The following is a 15,038-nucleotide window of genomic DNA, read 5'->3' as shown; positions in this document are numbered from 1 at the left end:
ATGAATCAGGGCAGTGTTTCCTGTAAATTATGTCTTATTTGAAGACAAAAGGTGAAGCAGAAAATACATAGTGGGTATATGAAAATAACAAAAAGAATAGATGATCTTAGTAAAATGTAGTTCAGCAAGTTTGAACCATTTCTTTCTCTTTGGAGAGATCCACAAAAACATGTTTATGGTCTGGATGCTTTCCACCTTCATAGTGCTAGAGTCACTAAACATGTTTGCTTCCATGGTTCTTCTTTTTCTTTGCTTCTGTTATTGACCAACTGCCTGTTCATTGACCCCTTCATTTGGGTTACCTCATTTCTGCCAAGCCATTCCTCCCTTTAAGGAGATCTTACACTGGTTATATATATGATCCCATTATGAGATGGAGGGAATGGGGGCTGACAGTCTCAATGTTGCCTTCATTTATTGCCTACCCATATGATAATCCTTACACTTTTTAGGTACCGGGAAGCCAGTGTGGAAGTGATGGGGATAATGTCTCGTTTTGCTGGGATTGAACGTGGCAGCATTGATGAGGCTTATATAGACCTGACCAGTGCTGTACAAGAGAGACTACAAAAGCTACAAGGTCAACCTATCTCAGCTGAGCTGTTGCCAACCACCTACATTGAAGGGTTGCCCCAAGGCCCTACAACAGCAGAAGGGACTGATCAGAAAGGTACTTCCATAGCGTCATATGCTTCTGCTTCCTGCCTTTGGAATCTGCTTTGCTTGGTCACGCTGATTCTTCTTGGATTGATTGAAAGGAAACTTAAACTACAACCTGAATGAATCACAAGGACTCGCATGGAAGGATATACAGATTCTCTTATGTTTCCAGGTATCTGGATGTTGAGAAGCTGTGAAATCTGTATGAAATCAAGTTTCTATTTAGATAAAAACTAGAGCAGGTGACTGAGCACTTCTGTCATTTGTAGGTTAATTTATAATGCAGTAACTTGGTTTCTTCATCATTTAAGTTTTTTTGTTTTTTTTTTTTAAGATTTGCTCCCCCTGCACAGGTGACTGAGCACTTCTGTCATTTGTAGGTTAATTTATAATGCAGTAACTTGGTTTCTTCATCATTTAAGTTTTTTTAAGATTTGCTCCCCCTGCACAAGCAGGGGGAGCAGGAGAGGGAGAAGCAGGCTTCCCGCAGAGCAGGGAGCTTGATGTGGGGCTCAGTCCCAGGACCTTGAGATCATGACCTGAGCCAAAGGCAGACGCCTAACCACTGCGCCACCCAGGCGCCCCTATGATTTAAGTTTTTTTAAGGGGGATCTCAAGTACAGGGAGTTGAGTCACTCAGAATTTCTGATCAATTTATAGTAAAATATTGGGGCGCCCGGGTGGCTCAGTCAGTTAACTGTCTGCCTTCATCTCAGGTTATAATCCCGGAGTCGCCCCATGCAGGGCTCCCTGCTCAGTGGGCAGCTTGCTTTTTCCTCTCCCTCTGCCCCTTCTTTCCTCCCACCCCTGCTTGTGTGTTCTCTCTCTCTCTCTCAAATAAAAAATCTTTTTTAAAAATGTATAGTAAAATATCAGTGGGCTGTGCAGTGCCTCTCTCATTTATTTTCCTTTCCCCTTCATAGTGATTTCCCCCCACTCCCTCCCTACACAACCCACCTTCTCGCACCCACTGATGTGTTTGGTGTATCTTTTTAAATTTGTATGTCTTTACAAATTGTACAGTGTTGCTTTGTGTAATGTGATTTTAAAATTTGTGCTTTTTAATTAAAAGATAGTACTGTGTTACAGATCTTATTCTTGTTTTTTTATTTTTTTAATTTTAATTCCAGTATAGTCAACATACAGTGTAGATCTCATTCTTTTTCTTAATTTTCCTTCAGTGATTTTATAAATCTTCCCATGTAGTTGTATTTATGTGTAATTGATTGCTTTTAATTGTAGCATAATCCATGGTATGGACCTATCATGTTTACAGACCAGTCTACTAGTGATGCACTCATTTGTTATTTCTGATTTTTTACTGTTTATATGATAAATATCCTCATTCATCCTCTTTTGGACCGATGCAGGGGTTTCTCTGAGAAATGTTTTTAGGAGTGGACTGTTAGGTCATAAGGCATATACATACTTAGTGTCACTAAATACTGCCAAATCATTTCCCAGAATGGCTGTAACAGTTACCCTACTCCTGAAGTACACAAGAATTCCTGTTGCCCTCATATCCTCACCAGCAATTGCTATTTTCTAATGTTTAAAAATATTTTCAATGTGATGGCTATAAAGTGGTATTTCATGTTTGTTTTTTATCAATTGATTTATTTAATGAACTCACAACTTATTTTATTCATTGGGTTACAATCCATTATTACTATTACTAATTTCAGTGCTCAGTTTGGCCTGAATTTTGCAATGCCTTCTTTTCAAGTTGGTTCCTGTATTCTTTTTTTTTTTTTTAATATAAAATGTATTGTTTGTTTCAGGGGTACAGGTCTGTGATTTGGTATTTCATGTTTTTGGTTTGTTTAAATTTATATTTCTCTATTTACCAATTGAAGTTGAGCATTTCTTCATATACTTGTTAGCTAATTGAGTTTCTACTTTTGTGAATTGCTTACTTACAATCTTTACCCAAATTATCATTGGATTTCCTGCCCTTTCTTTTTTTTGCAAGAGTTCCTTGTATATTGCAGTTATTACTCCCTTTTCTATTTTTGACATTGCAAATATCTTCTCCCAAATCTGTCATCCACGAACTTTGTTTATGCTATACTTTGTTGAACAAAATTCTTCTAGTCCATCAATTTTTCACCTTATGGTTTATGCATTTTGAATCTTGTTTTAGACATCCATTTCTACTAGAAGTTCATGAAGACATTTTTCTACACTTCTTTTATTTGTCTTACAATTTATTTTTAGGTTTTTTTGACTGTGGAGTTCACCTTTTTATTTGAGTTTATAAATAAAAATCTTATTCTTACTATTTTTATTTTTTAATGTTCTTATAATTATAGAGCCCTTCTTCCGAACAATTACTTATTAAATAATCCATTCTTTCCCAACTTCACATATATATAACTGGGTCAATTCCTTTTTTCTTAAATTTCTTTTTTTTTAAATTTTATTTATTTATTTGACAGAGAGACAAAGCAAGAGCAGGAATACAAGCAGGGGGAGTGGGGGGGGGAGAAGCAGTCCTCCCGCTGAGCGGGAGCCCAGTGCGGGGTTCTATCCCAGGACCCCGGGATCATGACCTGAGCCAAAGGCAGACTCTTAATGACTGAGCCACCCAGATGCCCCTGGGTCAATTTCTATAGTATCCCATTTGTCTGCTCCTGCTCCAGAAACACACTTTTTTTTTATTACTGTTTGTAGTATATTTGGTAAGGACTCTCCTCTGCTTTTGCTGTTCAAAATTGTCTTAGCTATATATGTGCCTTTGTTGCTTAGTGTGCATTTTAGAATACATTAGCTGAACTCAAAAAATTGTGATGAGATTACATTGAATTTATATATTACAGAAGATAGTTATCTTTTTTTTTTTTTTTTATAAGTAGGCTCTATGCCGTGTGGAGCCTGGCACGAGGTTTAAACTCACAACCCTGATATCAAGACCTGAGTTGAGATCAAGAGTCAGACTCTCAACCAACTAAGCCACCCAGGCACCCCAGAGAGGATAATTATCTTAATGTTAATTTATGCCATCCATAAACATATCACCAATTTTTAGGTCTTCATTTGTGTCCCTTTTAATGTTTTGTGTTTTTTAAGCTAGAAAGTTTTAGCTGTTGTAGTATTTTTACTTCTTCTGAGATCTGTAATCCAGTATATTTTCCTTTTTCTTTCTCATCTACACCTTTATTTGATATAATACACATAAAGTGTACAAATCATAATTGTATTCCATAACTAATTTTCACAAAGTAAACCCACCTTTTTAAGAACCACCCAAATCAAAAAACAAAACCAGAACGTTAGAAGGAACACCTGCCTACATTTCCAGTCACTATCCATTCCTCTTCCCATTCTACAGTAACCACTGTCCTGATTTCTATTTAGTTTATTTTTGAACTTTATAAAATTGAAATCATTCAGTGTATATTTAAGTCTGGCTTCATTTGGTCAACACTGTCTTTGTGAGATTCATCCATTCTGTTGTATATAGTTGAGTTTGTTTATTCTCATTACTGTGTAGTATTACATTACATGAATATACCACAAATTATCCTTTCTGCTGTTGGATGTTTGGGTTGTTTCCAATTTGGGGCTACTAAGAATAGTGCTGCTATGAACATTCTTATAAATATCTTTGGTGAACAAATATATGTATTTCTGTTGGGTATATGATTAGAAGTGTTCAATTGTAGAATTTGCCTAAAACCAGCTTTAGTTTGCTTATAGTCAGCCTTAGTAGGTACTGGCAAACAGTTTTCCAAAATGGTTGTACCAAATTATAGTCTCACTAGTAGCATATATGAAAGTTCCAGTTGTTTCACATCCTTTTCAGCATTTGCTTTTTTCCTCTTTTGCATTTTAGCCATTTTGATGGGTGTGTAGTGATGTCACTGGTTTTAGTTTGTTTGTCACTGGTCTTAAGTTGAGCACCTTTTGTAAGTTTATTCACCGTTTTGATATCTTCTTTCATTAAGTACCTATTTAAATCTTTTGCCCATTTTTTTGTTGTTGGATTATCTTGTCTCATTCATCTGTAGGACTTCTTTGTATAGTCTGGAAATGAATCCTTTATTAATATACGTATTGCAAATATCTTCTGGTCATTGCCTTTTTTTTCATTCTCTTACTGGTGGCTTTTGATGAACAGAGTTTTTTTTTTTTTTTAAGATTTTATTTATTTATTTGACAGAGAGAGACATAGCGAGAGCAGGAACACAAGCAGGGCGAGTGGGAGAGAGAGAAGCAGGCTTCCCGCGGAGCAGGGAGCCCGATGTGGGGCTCGATCCCAGGACCCTGGGATCATGACCTGAGCGGAAGGCAGACGCTTAACGACTGAGCCACCCAGGCGCCCCTGAACAGAGGTTCTTAATTTTAATTTGGTCCATGTATCTTTTTTTTTCTTTATGGATAGCATTTTTTATGTGTTATTTAAGAAGTACTTACCTACCTCAAGGTTACGAAGCAATTCTCTTTTTTTAGAAGCTTTATTGTTTTGCTTTTCACATTTGGATTTACTATCCATTGTGTGTGTGTCTATAGGGTGTGAAATGGGGATCAAAATTCTATATTGTGTGAGTGTCCAATTATATATTTATTAAAGCTTTACTTTTTTTTTTACAAAGGTCTAATGCATTCATGTGTTGTGTTAGTTCCTAGATGCTTTAATTTTTTTATTGCTATTTTTAACTTTTTTTTTTTCCTATTTTATGCTTGGTTATTGATGTGTAGGGGAATGACAAGTGATTTTTTTTTTTTTTTTAGTAAGTTCATCTTTACCTACCTGACAAAAACTTGTGATATATAGGCATACCTCAGAGATATTTCAGGTTTGGTTACCAACAATCCACAATAAAGGAAATATCTCAGTAAAGTGAATCAGGTTAATATTTTGGTTTCCTAGTGCATATAGAAGTTACGTTTATACTACACTGTAGTCTTATTAAGTGTACAGTAGTGTTATTTATTTATTTGTTTGTTTGTTTATAAGTAGGCTTCACACCCAGTGTGGAGCCCAGCACAGGGCTTGAGCTTATGACCCTGAGATCAAGAGTTGGACGCTTAACCGACTGAGCCATCCAGGCACCATAGTGTTATGCCTTTAAAAGTACATACCTTAGGGCTCCTGAGTGGCTCAGTTGGTTAAGCGACTGCCTTCGGCTCAGGTCATGATCCTGGAGTCCCAGGATCGAGTCCTTTCTGCTTCTCCCTCGGACCCTACCCCCTCTCATGCTCTCTCTCTATCTCATTCTCTCTCTCAAATAAATAAATAAAATCTTTAAAAAAAATTTTAAAAGTACATACCTTAATTTTAAAAAAACTTTGTGCTAAAAAATGCTAACCACCTGAGCTTTCAGCAAGTTGTAATCACTGATCACAGAACACCATAACAAATACAACAATGATGAAAAGGTTTGAGATATTGTGAGGATTACCAAAATGTAACAGAGATACAAAGTGAGCAAATGCTATTGAGAAAATGGTGCCGATGGATTTACTTCATGCAAGGTTGACACAAATCTTCAGTTTATAAAAGCACATTGAAGCAAGGCACAATAAAACAAGGTGTCCTGTAATCAAAATGCTTTTAATAAGTGTACTTGATGGTTAAAAATATTTTATTAAAATTAGGGCAACAAAAATTTTGCTTTTGTGGTTACTAGTTTATAATAGTTCTAGATACCAGATCTAAGAGAATCTGGGTCTTAAATTTTTTTTAAAGATTTTTTTATTGATTCATTTGAGACACAGATACAGAGAGAGAGCATAAGCAGGGGGAGAGGCAGAGGGAGAGGGAGAAGCGGGCTCCCCACTGAGCCAGGAGCCCAATGTGGGGCTCGACCTGAGCCAAAGACAGACACCTATAATCGTCTTGAGCCACCCAGGCACCCCAGGTCTTAAATTTTTTTAATCAAATATTATGAAACTGGAATTCAGCTCTATCTCCCAGAGCAAAGAACTTGGCAGTTAGAGGCTTTTTAACAGGGTACCTACAGTTTTTCCTAGACATTTTCTAGTACTTTTCATAAAGGCTGTGTTCAAAACAGTGTATCTCCTCTTCACATGTACTTTTTAGAAACTATTATTTTGTAACATTGTTCTTATTCAGAAGTGCTTTTTCAGTAAAAATTTTGCATGCTGGCTATTAACCAAAAGGAAACTGTCTGGATACCAACCTATAGCAAGTTAACTTCTTATGGGGGGGAACCTTAAGGCAATCTGTTATTACTTGTAGAAACAATAAAGATTTGTCTAGAAAAAGCTCAGAGAGAGTTAGCTTACTTCTAGTTAAAGTGGTAAATTTCCCATGGGTTCTATGTTTTAAAATAAGTTGTAAGATGTAAAGTTTCCTTTTGCCGTTGAACAGTTGTATGATATGCCTTTAATATGTTCAAGGGTAGTAGTAGAACTGCCCAGGGAAGCTTCTGAGAAAGACAATTGAGGAATTATTTTATTCTCTGATCCTGATATAGTGGAGTTTATCAAGCTGGAGGCTGCAAATCCTTCAGTTCTTTCAGGAAAATACAGTGGACAATAAAAATGTGCCACTTAGGGGCACCTGGGTGGCTCAGTTGATAGGGAGTCTGCCTTCAGCTCAGGTCATGATCCTAGGGTCCTGGGATTGAGCCCTGCATCAGGCTACTTGCTCAGCAGGGAGCCTGCTTCTCCCTCTCTCACTCCCCTGCTTGTGTTCCCTCTCTTGCTGTGTCTTTCTCTCTCAAATAAATAAATAAAATCTTAAAAACAAACAAACAAAATGTGCCACTTAAAGGAGGCAGTTATAATACATAAACATTTGGTGATGAAATATGTCATGATTTTCTTTTCTTTATTAGTCTGGGACCAGAGTCAGAAATGTAATGATCAGGGGTGCCTGGGTGGCTCAGTTGGTTAAGCATCTGGCTTCAGCTCAGGTCATGATCCCAGGGTCCCAGAAGGATCCCCATGCCTCTGCCCCTCCCCCTTGCTCATGTGTGCGTGCTGTCTCCCGTAAATAAATAAAATCTGGGGAAAAAAAAGCATCTGCCTTCGGCTCAGATCATGATCTCAGGATCCTGGGATTGAGCCCCACATCAGGCTCCCTGCTCAGCAGGGAGCCTGCTTCTCCCTCTCGCTCTGCACCCCAACTTGTGCTCTCTCTTTTGCGCGTTCTATCTCAAATAAATTAAAAAAGGAAGAAAGAAGGTTTTCTTTGGTCTTAGTCTTGTGTACCACATTTTACTGTGTGGCTAATGCTTTAAAACACTTGGAATTGGTTTTATAATGCTTTAAAATCATTGGTTCTTTAAGGGTTTTTTGAGGGCTGTATCCCCTTTTGAAAATTTTTTGAAAGCTATGGACCCTTGCTTGCTTCAGAAAAATACATATCTACACATAAGACAGTTTTGTGGGCAGTTTTCAGGAGATTCACAGACCCTCTGAAAACCACATACCTCAGAGTAAGAACTGTTAACTACACATTACATTGGTATTTTTGGCTGTAACTCATTGTCAAAAGAGCTCTGTGGCTGAAGATTATGGTGTATACCTTCACTGGTGGCAAATGTTACCTCAACTCAAATGGACATGCTCCTCTTTCTTCTACATCGATTTTTTTTACCTATGTACATTTTTATTAAAAATGCAGAGGTTTATAAAGAAGGCTTATTTCTGTATGTCTTATGTAACTATTGCTTTAGTGTGTCCAGTTTAAGTATTAAGTTTCCAGATGAAACCATCTTTTTATTGATAGTGTTCAAAACAGTGCAATGCCTAGTAAATGGTGTATGATATTTCATATTATATTCCTGAGTCTTCATATGATGTGTGCAACCAAAAAAAGCGATAACAGAAATCAGCTGATCTAAGTGTGTATAATCTTCTTCCAGAAATTATTTTTCATGGATGTGACATATTTCAAACCTGTAAGGAAGCCAGGTATTTTTGATGTTTTGATACTGAAGTTTCTGTTCAACTTTGCTGTCCTGCCTCTTAATACAAACCTGGCAATCCTGATCAGCCATACTGGGTTTACAACTTATTTTCTGTTTCTGAAATAGTTATGTGTGTGGAAAGATTTAATTGGTAGGATTACTTAAAAATAATACTCAAAAACTGCCAGAGTGAAAAGTTTCCTTTCAGGGCCATTTTGTAAGTAGTTTGTATCAGCTAAGGAACTCCTTAGTTATCTCCTCCCTTTGCTCTTAATTTATTTCTTTCTAAGCATATAATGAGCATCTTTTTTTTTTTTTTAAAGATTTTATATATTTATTTGACAGAGGGAGACAACAGTGAGAGAGGGAACACAGCAGGGGGAGTGGGAGAGAGAGAAGCAGGCTTCCCGTGGAGCAGGGAGCCTGATGCGGGGCTCAATCCCAAGACCCCGGGATCATGACCTGAGCCGAAGGCAGATGCTTAACAACTGAGCCACCCAGGCGCCCCAGTGAGCATCTTCTAAATGCCTAGGACATGAAGCAGTTGTGTAGTTGTATAAGAAATTACAAATCGGGGCGCCTGGGTGGCTCAGTCGGTGAGCGTCTGCCTTCGGCTCGGGTCATGATCCCAGGATCCTGGGATCGAGCCCTGCATGGGGCTCCCTGCTCGGCGGGAAGCCTGCTTCTCCCTCTCCCACTCCCCCTGCTTGTGTTCCCTCTCTCACTGTGTCTCTGTCAAATAAATAAAATCTTTAAAAAAAAAAGAAATTACAAATCATTGTTAAAGATGAGAGTTGTGGGGGTTAGAGGGACCCCCTGTTGGCTTTGAAGAAGTAAGCTGCCATATTCTGAGAGGGCCTTGGAGAAGGCCCCCATGGCTAGGCTCTGAGAGTTGCCCTCTGCTGACAACCAGCAAGAAAATGGGGACCAAATTCTGCCAATGAGAGGTAGCTTGGAAGACACTAATCAGCTCATAGCATAGAGGAAAGCACACTTATTATCAGTACGGTAACTTCTCTTTTGTAGTTATAGTACCTGGAATTGTGGAAAATAGCTAGAGGTTTATCAGTTTAACCCCAAAGTTTTAGCAGAACTCATCAATGCTAACTCTTATGCTGGTTCTGTTCATCATTGTACTGGAGGTACAAGACTGCAATCAGAACAGAAGGGGAAATAAAAGATATTCAGATGTGAAGGAAGAAGTAAACTTTGCAGGTGACATGATTGTGTTTGTAGAAAATCCTAAGGAATCTATCCTTGTCCCCCCCCCCGCCAAAAAATGCAGTAAGTTAGATTAGCAAGGTTGTAGGGGACGAAGTCAGTATGCAAAAATCAATAGCATTTCTACACACTAAAATTTAAAACGGGAAATTGAAATTTAAAAAGACATTATTTGCAATAGCATTACAATCATGAAATTATTAGAGAAATATATTTACATATATATACATATATATACGAAAAACTAGTTCCATAAAAACTATAAAACAAGGGCGCCTGGTGGCTCGGTCAGTTAAGTGGCTGCCTTCAGCTCAGGTCATAATCCTGGAGTCCCAGGATCGAGCCCCGCTTCGGGCTCCCTGCTCAGCAGGATGTCTACCTCGTCCTCTGCCCCTCACCTCACTTGTGTTCTCTCATTCTTTCAAAAACACCAAAAAACTAAAACATTCCTGAGAAATTTAAAAAGATGAAATAAATGGAAAGACATACCATGCTTATGGATCAAAAGACTAAATGTTATTAGAGCTCAAGTTGCCCCAAATTGATCTAAGATTCATTGCATTCCCTTCTAGACTCAGCAGGATTTTGTAGAACTTGCCAAACTGACTTGAAAATTTGTATGGAAATGCAAAGGATGTGGGATAGCCAAACAACTTTGAAAAAGAACTAAGAAGACTTAAACACTATCTGGTTTTAAAATTTAATTGTAAATTTATGGGGCACCTGGGTGGCTCGGTCGGTTAAGTGTCCAACTCCTGATCTCAGCTGAGGTCTTGATCTCAGGGTCATGAGTTCAAACCCCATGTTGGGCTCCACACTGGGTATGGTGCCTACTCAAAAAAAAAAAATTATTGGGCGCCTGGGTGGCTCAGATGGTTAAGCGTCTGCCTTCGGCTCAGGTCATGATCCCAGGGTCCTGGGATCGAGTCCCGCATCGGGCTCCCTGCTCCTTGGGAGCCTGCTTCTCCCTCTGCTTCTCTCTCTCTCTCTCTCTCTCATGAATAAATAAATAAAATCTTTAAAAAAAATTATTTAACTATAAATCTACAGTAACTAGGGTAGTGTAGTATTGGTATAAGATGAGACAGATCCATGGTACAGAATAGAAAGTACACAAATAGATTACCACATTTTTTTTGGTCAATTGGTTTCCACAAAGCTACTCAGATAATTCAATATGAAAAGGGAAGTCTCTCACTTCTAGTGGGCATTTTACACCAAAAACTGCCGGAATTTTCTCCCTCTAGTCCCCTTCGGTGTATCAGAGAAAAACCAAAATAGTATAGATTCTTCTTATCAACTAGAGAAGGAAACAAATAAATGCTGTTTATCTTTTGTGGACCTGTTCAACTGACCTGGATATAGAGTAACAGGATTGTAACATTACTTAATCTGGGAAAGCAATAATGAAGAAATCTAAAGCAGAGAAAATTTAGCTCTAGTAGTTGGGGAAAATGCCCCCAAAACCCCACAATTTCAATAAATTCATATTTTTTTGTTTCCCAAACCTAATAAATAATAAGTGGCTTTAAAAGAAGGGTGTTATATTTACTGTTGTTAATATATGCAAGGCATTGTGCTAAGGAGCTTTATATAAGATTATACACACACACATCATATATATAATTCCTCACAATAATCCTATGAGATACAGTACTCAAGCTCATGTCACAGACCATGAAACTGAAACTTAGAGAATTATGGAACTTGTTCAAAGTCACATAGTGGTAAAGTCAATATTTGAACACTGACTACAGAATATTCTTTTAACAATTAGGCTGTAGGTGTTACAGATAAGAGCTAAAGGACTTTAATGGGAGCGCCCCAAAGTTAGCTAGACTAGTTGGAGAAGACCACATGATAGATGAGGCTTGAATAAGCCCTAAAGTATAAATAATATTTATTTAAGCAAAGGGGAGATCAGAGTTAAATAAGAGCAGGGAAATAGAATAAGTGATATCTTAAAGTTGAGACATCATATGTTCAGGAAATTGTAAGGATATAACAAATTTGAGATTAGTGGAACATGAATTGAAAAAGCCAGATGGTCTTCAATGCCAGTTTAGAGAGTTGGTACTTTATTCTATAGGTATGAGAGAGCTAACATCAGTTTTACTTTTTTAGGATTTTATCTATTAGAGCACAAGCAGGGGGGAGCGGCAGGCAGAGGGAGAGGGAGAAGCAGGCTCCCTGCCGAGCAAGGAGCCCAATGCAGGACTTGATCCCAGGACCCTGGGATCATGACCTGAGCCGAAGGCAGACACCTAACCAACTGAGCCATCCAGGCACCCTAACATCAGTTTTGAACAGGGGATAAGATGGATGACATTGGTATTTAAGAATATTTCATTCATAGGCATTGTGTAAAATGCATTCAGAGAGAGGGTGATTTGGGAGTTAAGGTGGTCTGGGCAGGGATGAAGAAAAGCTGAACAAAATAGTGTGGGTTGCAATGGATATATGAAATACTTTGAAGTGGGTTTGGTTGACTAAATGGGAATGAGAGAAAGGAAGCCATTATTATTTGAATTTCAAACCTTTACTAGAAATAGGGAGTTGTGGGGTGCCTGGGTGGCTTAGTTGGTTAAGCATCCAACTCTTGATCTCAGCTCAGGTCTTGATCTCAGGGTTGTGAGTTCAAGCCCTGTGTTGGGTTCCATCCTGGGCATGGAACCTACTTAAAAAAAAAAAAGAAAAAGAAAAAGAAATGAGTTGTTTGGGAAAGAGAATATTTGAGAAAGAACATAATAAAGATTGATTTTCGTTATGTTTAGAAAGTATAGTGAACTATAGTTTGAAACTATAATGAAAAATTCAAGAAGAGGTATTCTGTGGGGAGGTAGAGATAAGGGATTAGAGTTTAAAAGTTTGAGAATAGAGATTAAGATTTGTATGTACTCAGCATAAGCAAACTGAAACGTAAGCCAGTACCAGTTCACCAAGAGAAAAAAGCATATATGCAGATCAGAGAATGTTGCTCAGTATCTGCTAGAGTGTTAGAGGAAGAAGGTAAGCCTGCAAAGGAGAGAAGCGGCAGTCGTCCGGAGCTGGGAAATACTACTCTGTGCTCGTCTTCCTCTTCTGTGTATGGGAATCCTCTGTACCTCTCCACAGTAATTTGAGTGTATTTTTCTTGCCTTGTTCATACCTCATTACTGTCTCTAAACCAACATGTCTAGATTTTCTATATACTTACCTCCCTTGCTTTATAATCATTTTTTAGGCTTTTTCAAAACTGACTAGTTCTAAATTCGATAGTAAGATATTTTCAAGGCCCTGAGTCCAAAGCTATATCTAATTTCAGTAGCTTGTCAGGAGAATAAAACTAGGGGCGCCTGGGTGGCTCAGTCATTAAGCTTCTGCCTTCGGCTCCGGTCATGATCCCAGGGTCCTGGGATCGAGCCCCACATCGGGCTCCCTGCTCCGCGGGAAGCCTGTTTCTCCCTCTCCCACTCCCCCTGATTGTGTTCCCTTTCTCGCTGTGTCTCTCTCTGCCAAATAAATAAATAAAATCTTAAAAAAAAAAAGAAAGAAAGAAAGCAACGGGGCGCCTGGGTGGCTCAGTCGTTAAGCGTCTGCCTTAGGCTCAGGTCATGATCCCAGGGTCCTGGGATCCAGCCCTGCATCGGGCTCTCTGCTCGGCGGGAAGCCTGCTCTTCCCTCTCCCACTCCCCCGCTTGTGTTCCCTCTCTCGCTCTGTCAAATAAATAAAATCTTAAAAACAAAAAAAGAATAAAACTAGTGTCTCACCAGAATTTTAGCTACTCACCAGGAGACCCAGTCTCTAAAAATATATAAATACATTTATTTTGAAGCGTGAGTTAATTCTGAATATTTTCTAAGTGAATAACAGAATTCTTGTGGGTGGGGGGAGTACAAGGGAAAGTTGGAGGAAGAAAGTTCCAGAAAGCCAGAGAGAGAAAACAGATGTACTTTAAAATCATTGATCATGAAAGACAATATAAAATATTTGTTGCATATTATAAGTTTCAGCCTATGCTGAAGCTAAGGCTGCTAGAATTGATAGGAAGGAGAAATGGATCTCTCTTTTGAGTACCCAGAAGTCTAAGCGACTGCCATTCTTTTGTGTCTGAAAACGTACATATCGGGGCACCTGGATGGCTCAGTTGGTTGTGTCTGACTTCGTGATCTTGGGGTCCTGGGATCGAGTCCCCATCTGGCTCCATGCTCAGTGGGGAGACTGCTTCTTCCTATGCGTCTCCCTCTCCCCACTCATGCTCTCTCTGTGTCTCTCTCTCTTAAATAAAAAGAAAAAAAAAAAACGTACATATCTAAAGTACTGTGAAAAGGAAGCATTTTTGTATGATAACACAAAATCCTGACTTTAAAAAAATGTCTAAATACAACCTTTCAATTTTTTCAGAGGAGACGCGAAAACGAGGCTTATTTCAATGGCTTGAGTCTCTTCAGATTGATAACACCACCTCTCCAGACCTGCAGCTCACTGTTGGAGCCGTGATTGTGGAGGAAATGAGAGCAGCCATAGAGAAGGAGACGGGTTTTCAGTGTTCAGCTGGAATTTCACACAATAAGGTGAACATGTACTTTCCTAAGAAGCAATCTGAAAAATCTGCAGAAAATGCTTATCTATATAGTTGTATCCAAAATATTTCCTTAATGACTGAACTATCTATAGAAAGGAGGTTAATGTTAATCTTTGAATTTTATATACAAATCTATTTCACTTGCTGAATATCCTAGTATTATCTCACTATCTTTGTGGTATTGCCTGAGTATTTTAGGCTTTTGCCTATTCCCTCTTTTCTAATGAGGAATAAGAAAGATGGAATAATAAAATTTTATTAATTTGGACCACTATTTTGATTTAGGGAATACAGACAATTGTCAATAATCCAGGGGCAGAATAACTGGTTTTCTTATTAAAGTACAGTCAGTCTGGGATCTTCGTCCCCTTCTGACTAGGCTCAATAATTGGGCAGTGGCTGATTATTCCTGGTTACTGCCTTTTCCCTCTTCCTCCAATTGCCAAACTATCCCACAGAGTTTTAGAATATTTTTCTGATTGGGTGAAGGGAGGGGAAACCAAAGTCCCACTGTAGTAATTTACATGAGACTAAATATTGCCTAGTAGAAGTTCCAGAGAATTTCTCCAGTGAATTTAAAGGATGATTTTATACTTTTCCTACCAATTATAATTTGTGAAATGATACCACTGAAGCACCTTATTCTTTCAAAAGAGTTCTCAAGGGCGCCTGGGTGGCTCAGTTGGTTAAGCGACTGCCTTCGGCTCAG

General features: G+C 38.5%; 1 protein-coding gene across 2 annotated transcripts in view; it reads left to right on the top strand.

The window, feature by feature from the left end:
* The window catches only part of POLH (DNA polymerase eta), a 37,588-nt gene that overhangs the window by 11,121 nt on the left and 11,429 nt on the right, over window positions 1–15,038 (top strand). For both annotated transcript variants that reach the window (XM_028097643.2, XM_088023960.1), the window contains exons 4-5: window positions 453–670; window positions 14,149–14,318. In XM_028097643.2, the coding sequence (XP_027953444.1) occupies window positions 453–670; window positions 14,149–14,318 (388 nt within the window). The remainder of the gene's footprint in view (window positions 1–452; window positions 671–14,148; window positions 14,319–15,038) is intronic.

Source organism: Eumetopias jubatus, unplaced genomic scaffold (genome assembly GCF_037043125.1).
Source record: "Eumetopias jubatus isolate StellerSeaLion01/CBP00866 unplaced genomic scaffold, mEumJub1_p1.0 scaffold_6, whole genome shotgun sequence".
In the NCBI taxonomy this organism is placed as follows: Eukaryota; Metazoa; Chordata; class Mammalia; order Carnivora; family Otariidae; genus Eumetopias; species Eumetopias jubatus.
The sequence above is the reverse complement of the archived record's forward strand: the minus strand, read 5'-3'. Positions and strand labels throughout refer to the sequence as shown.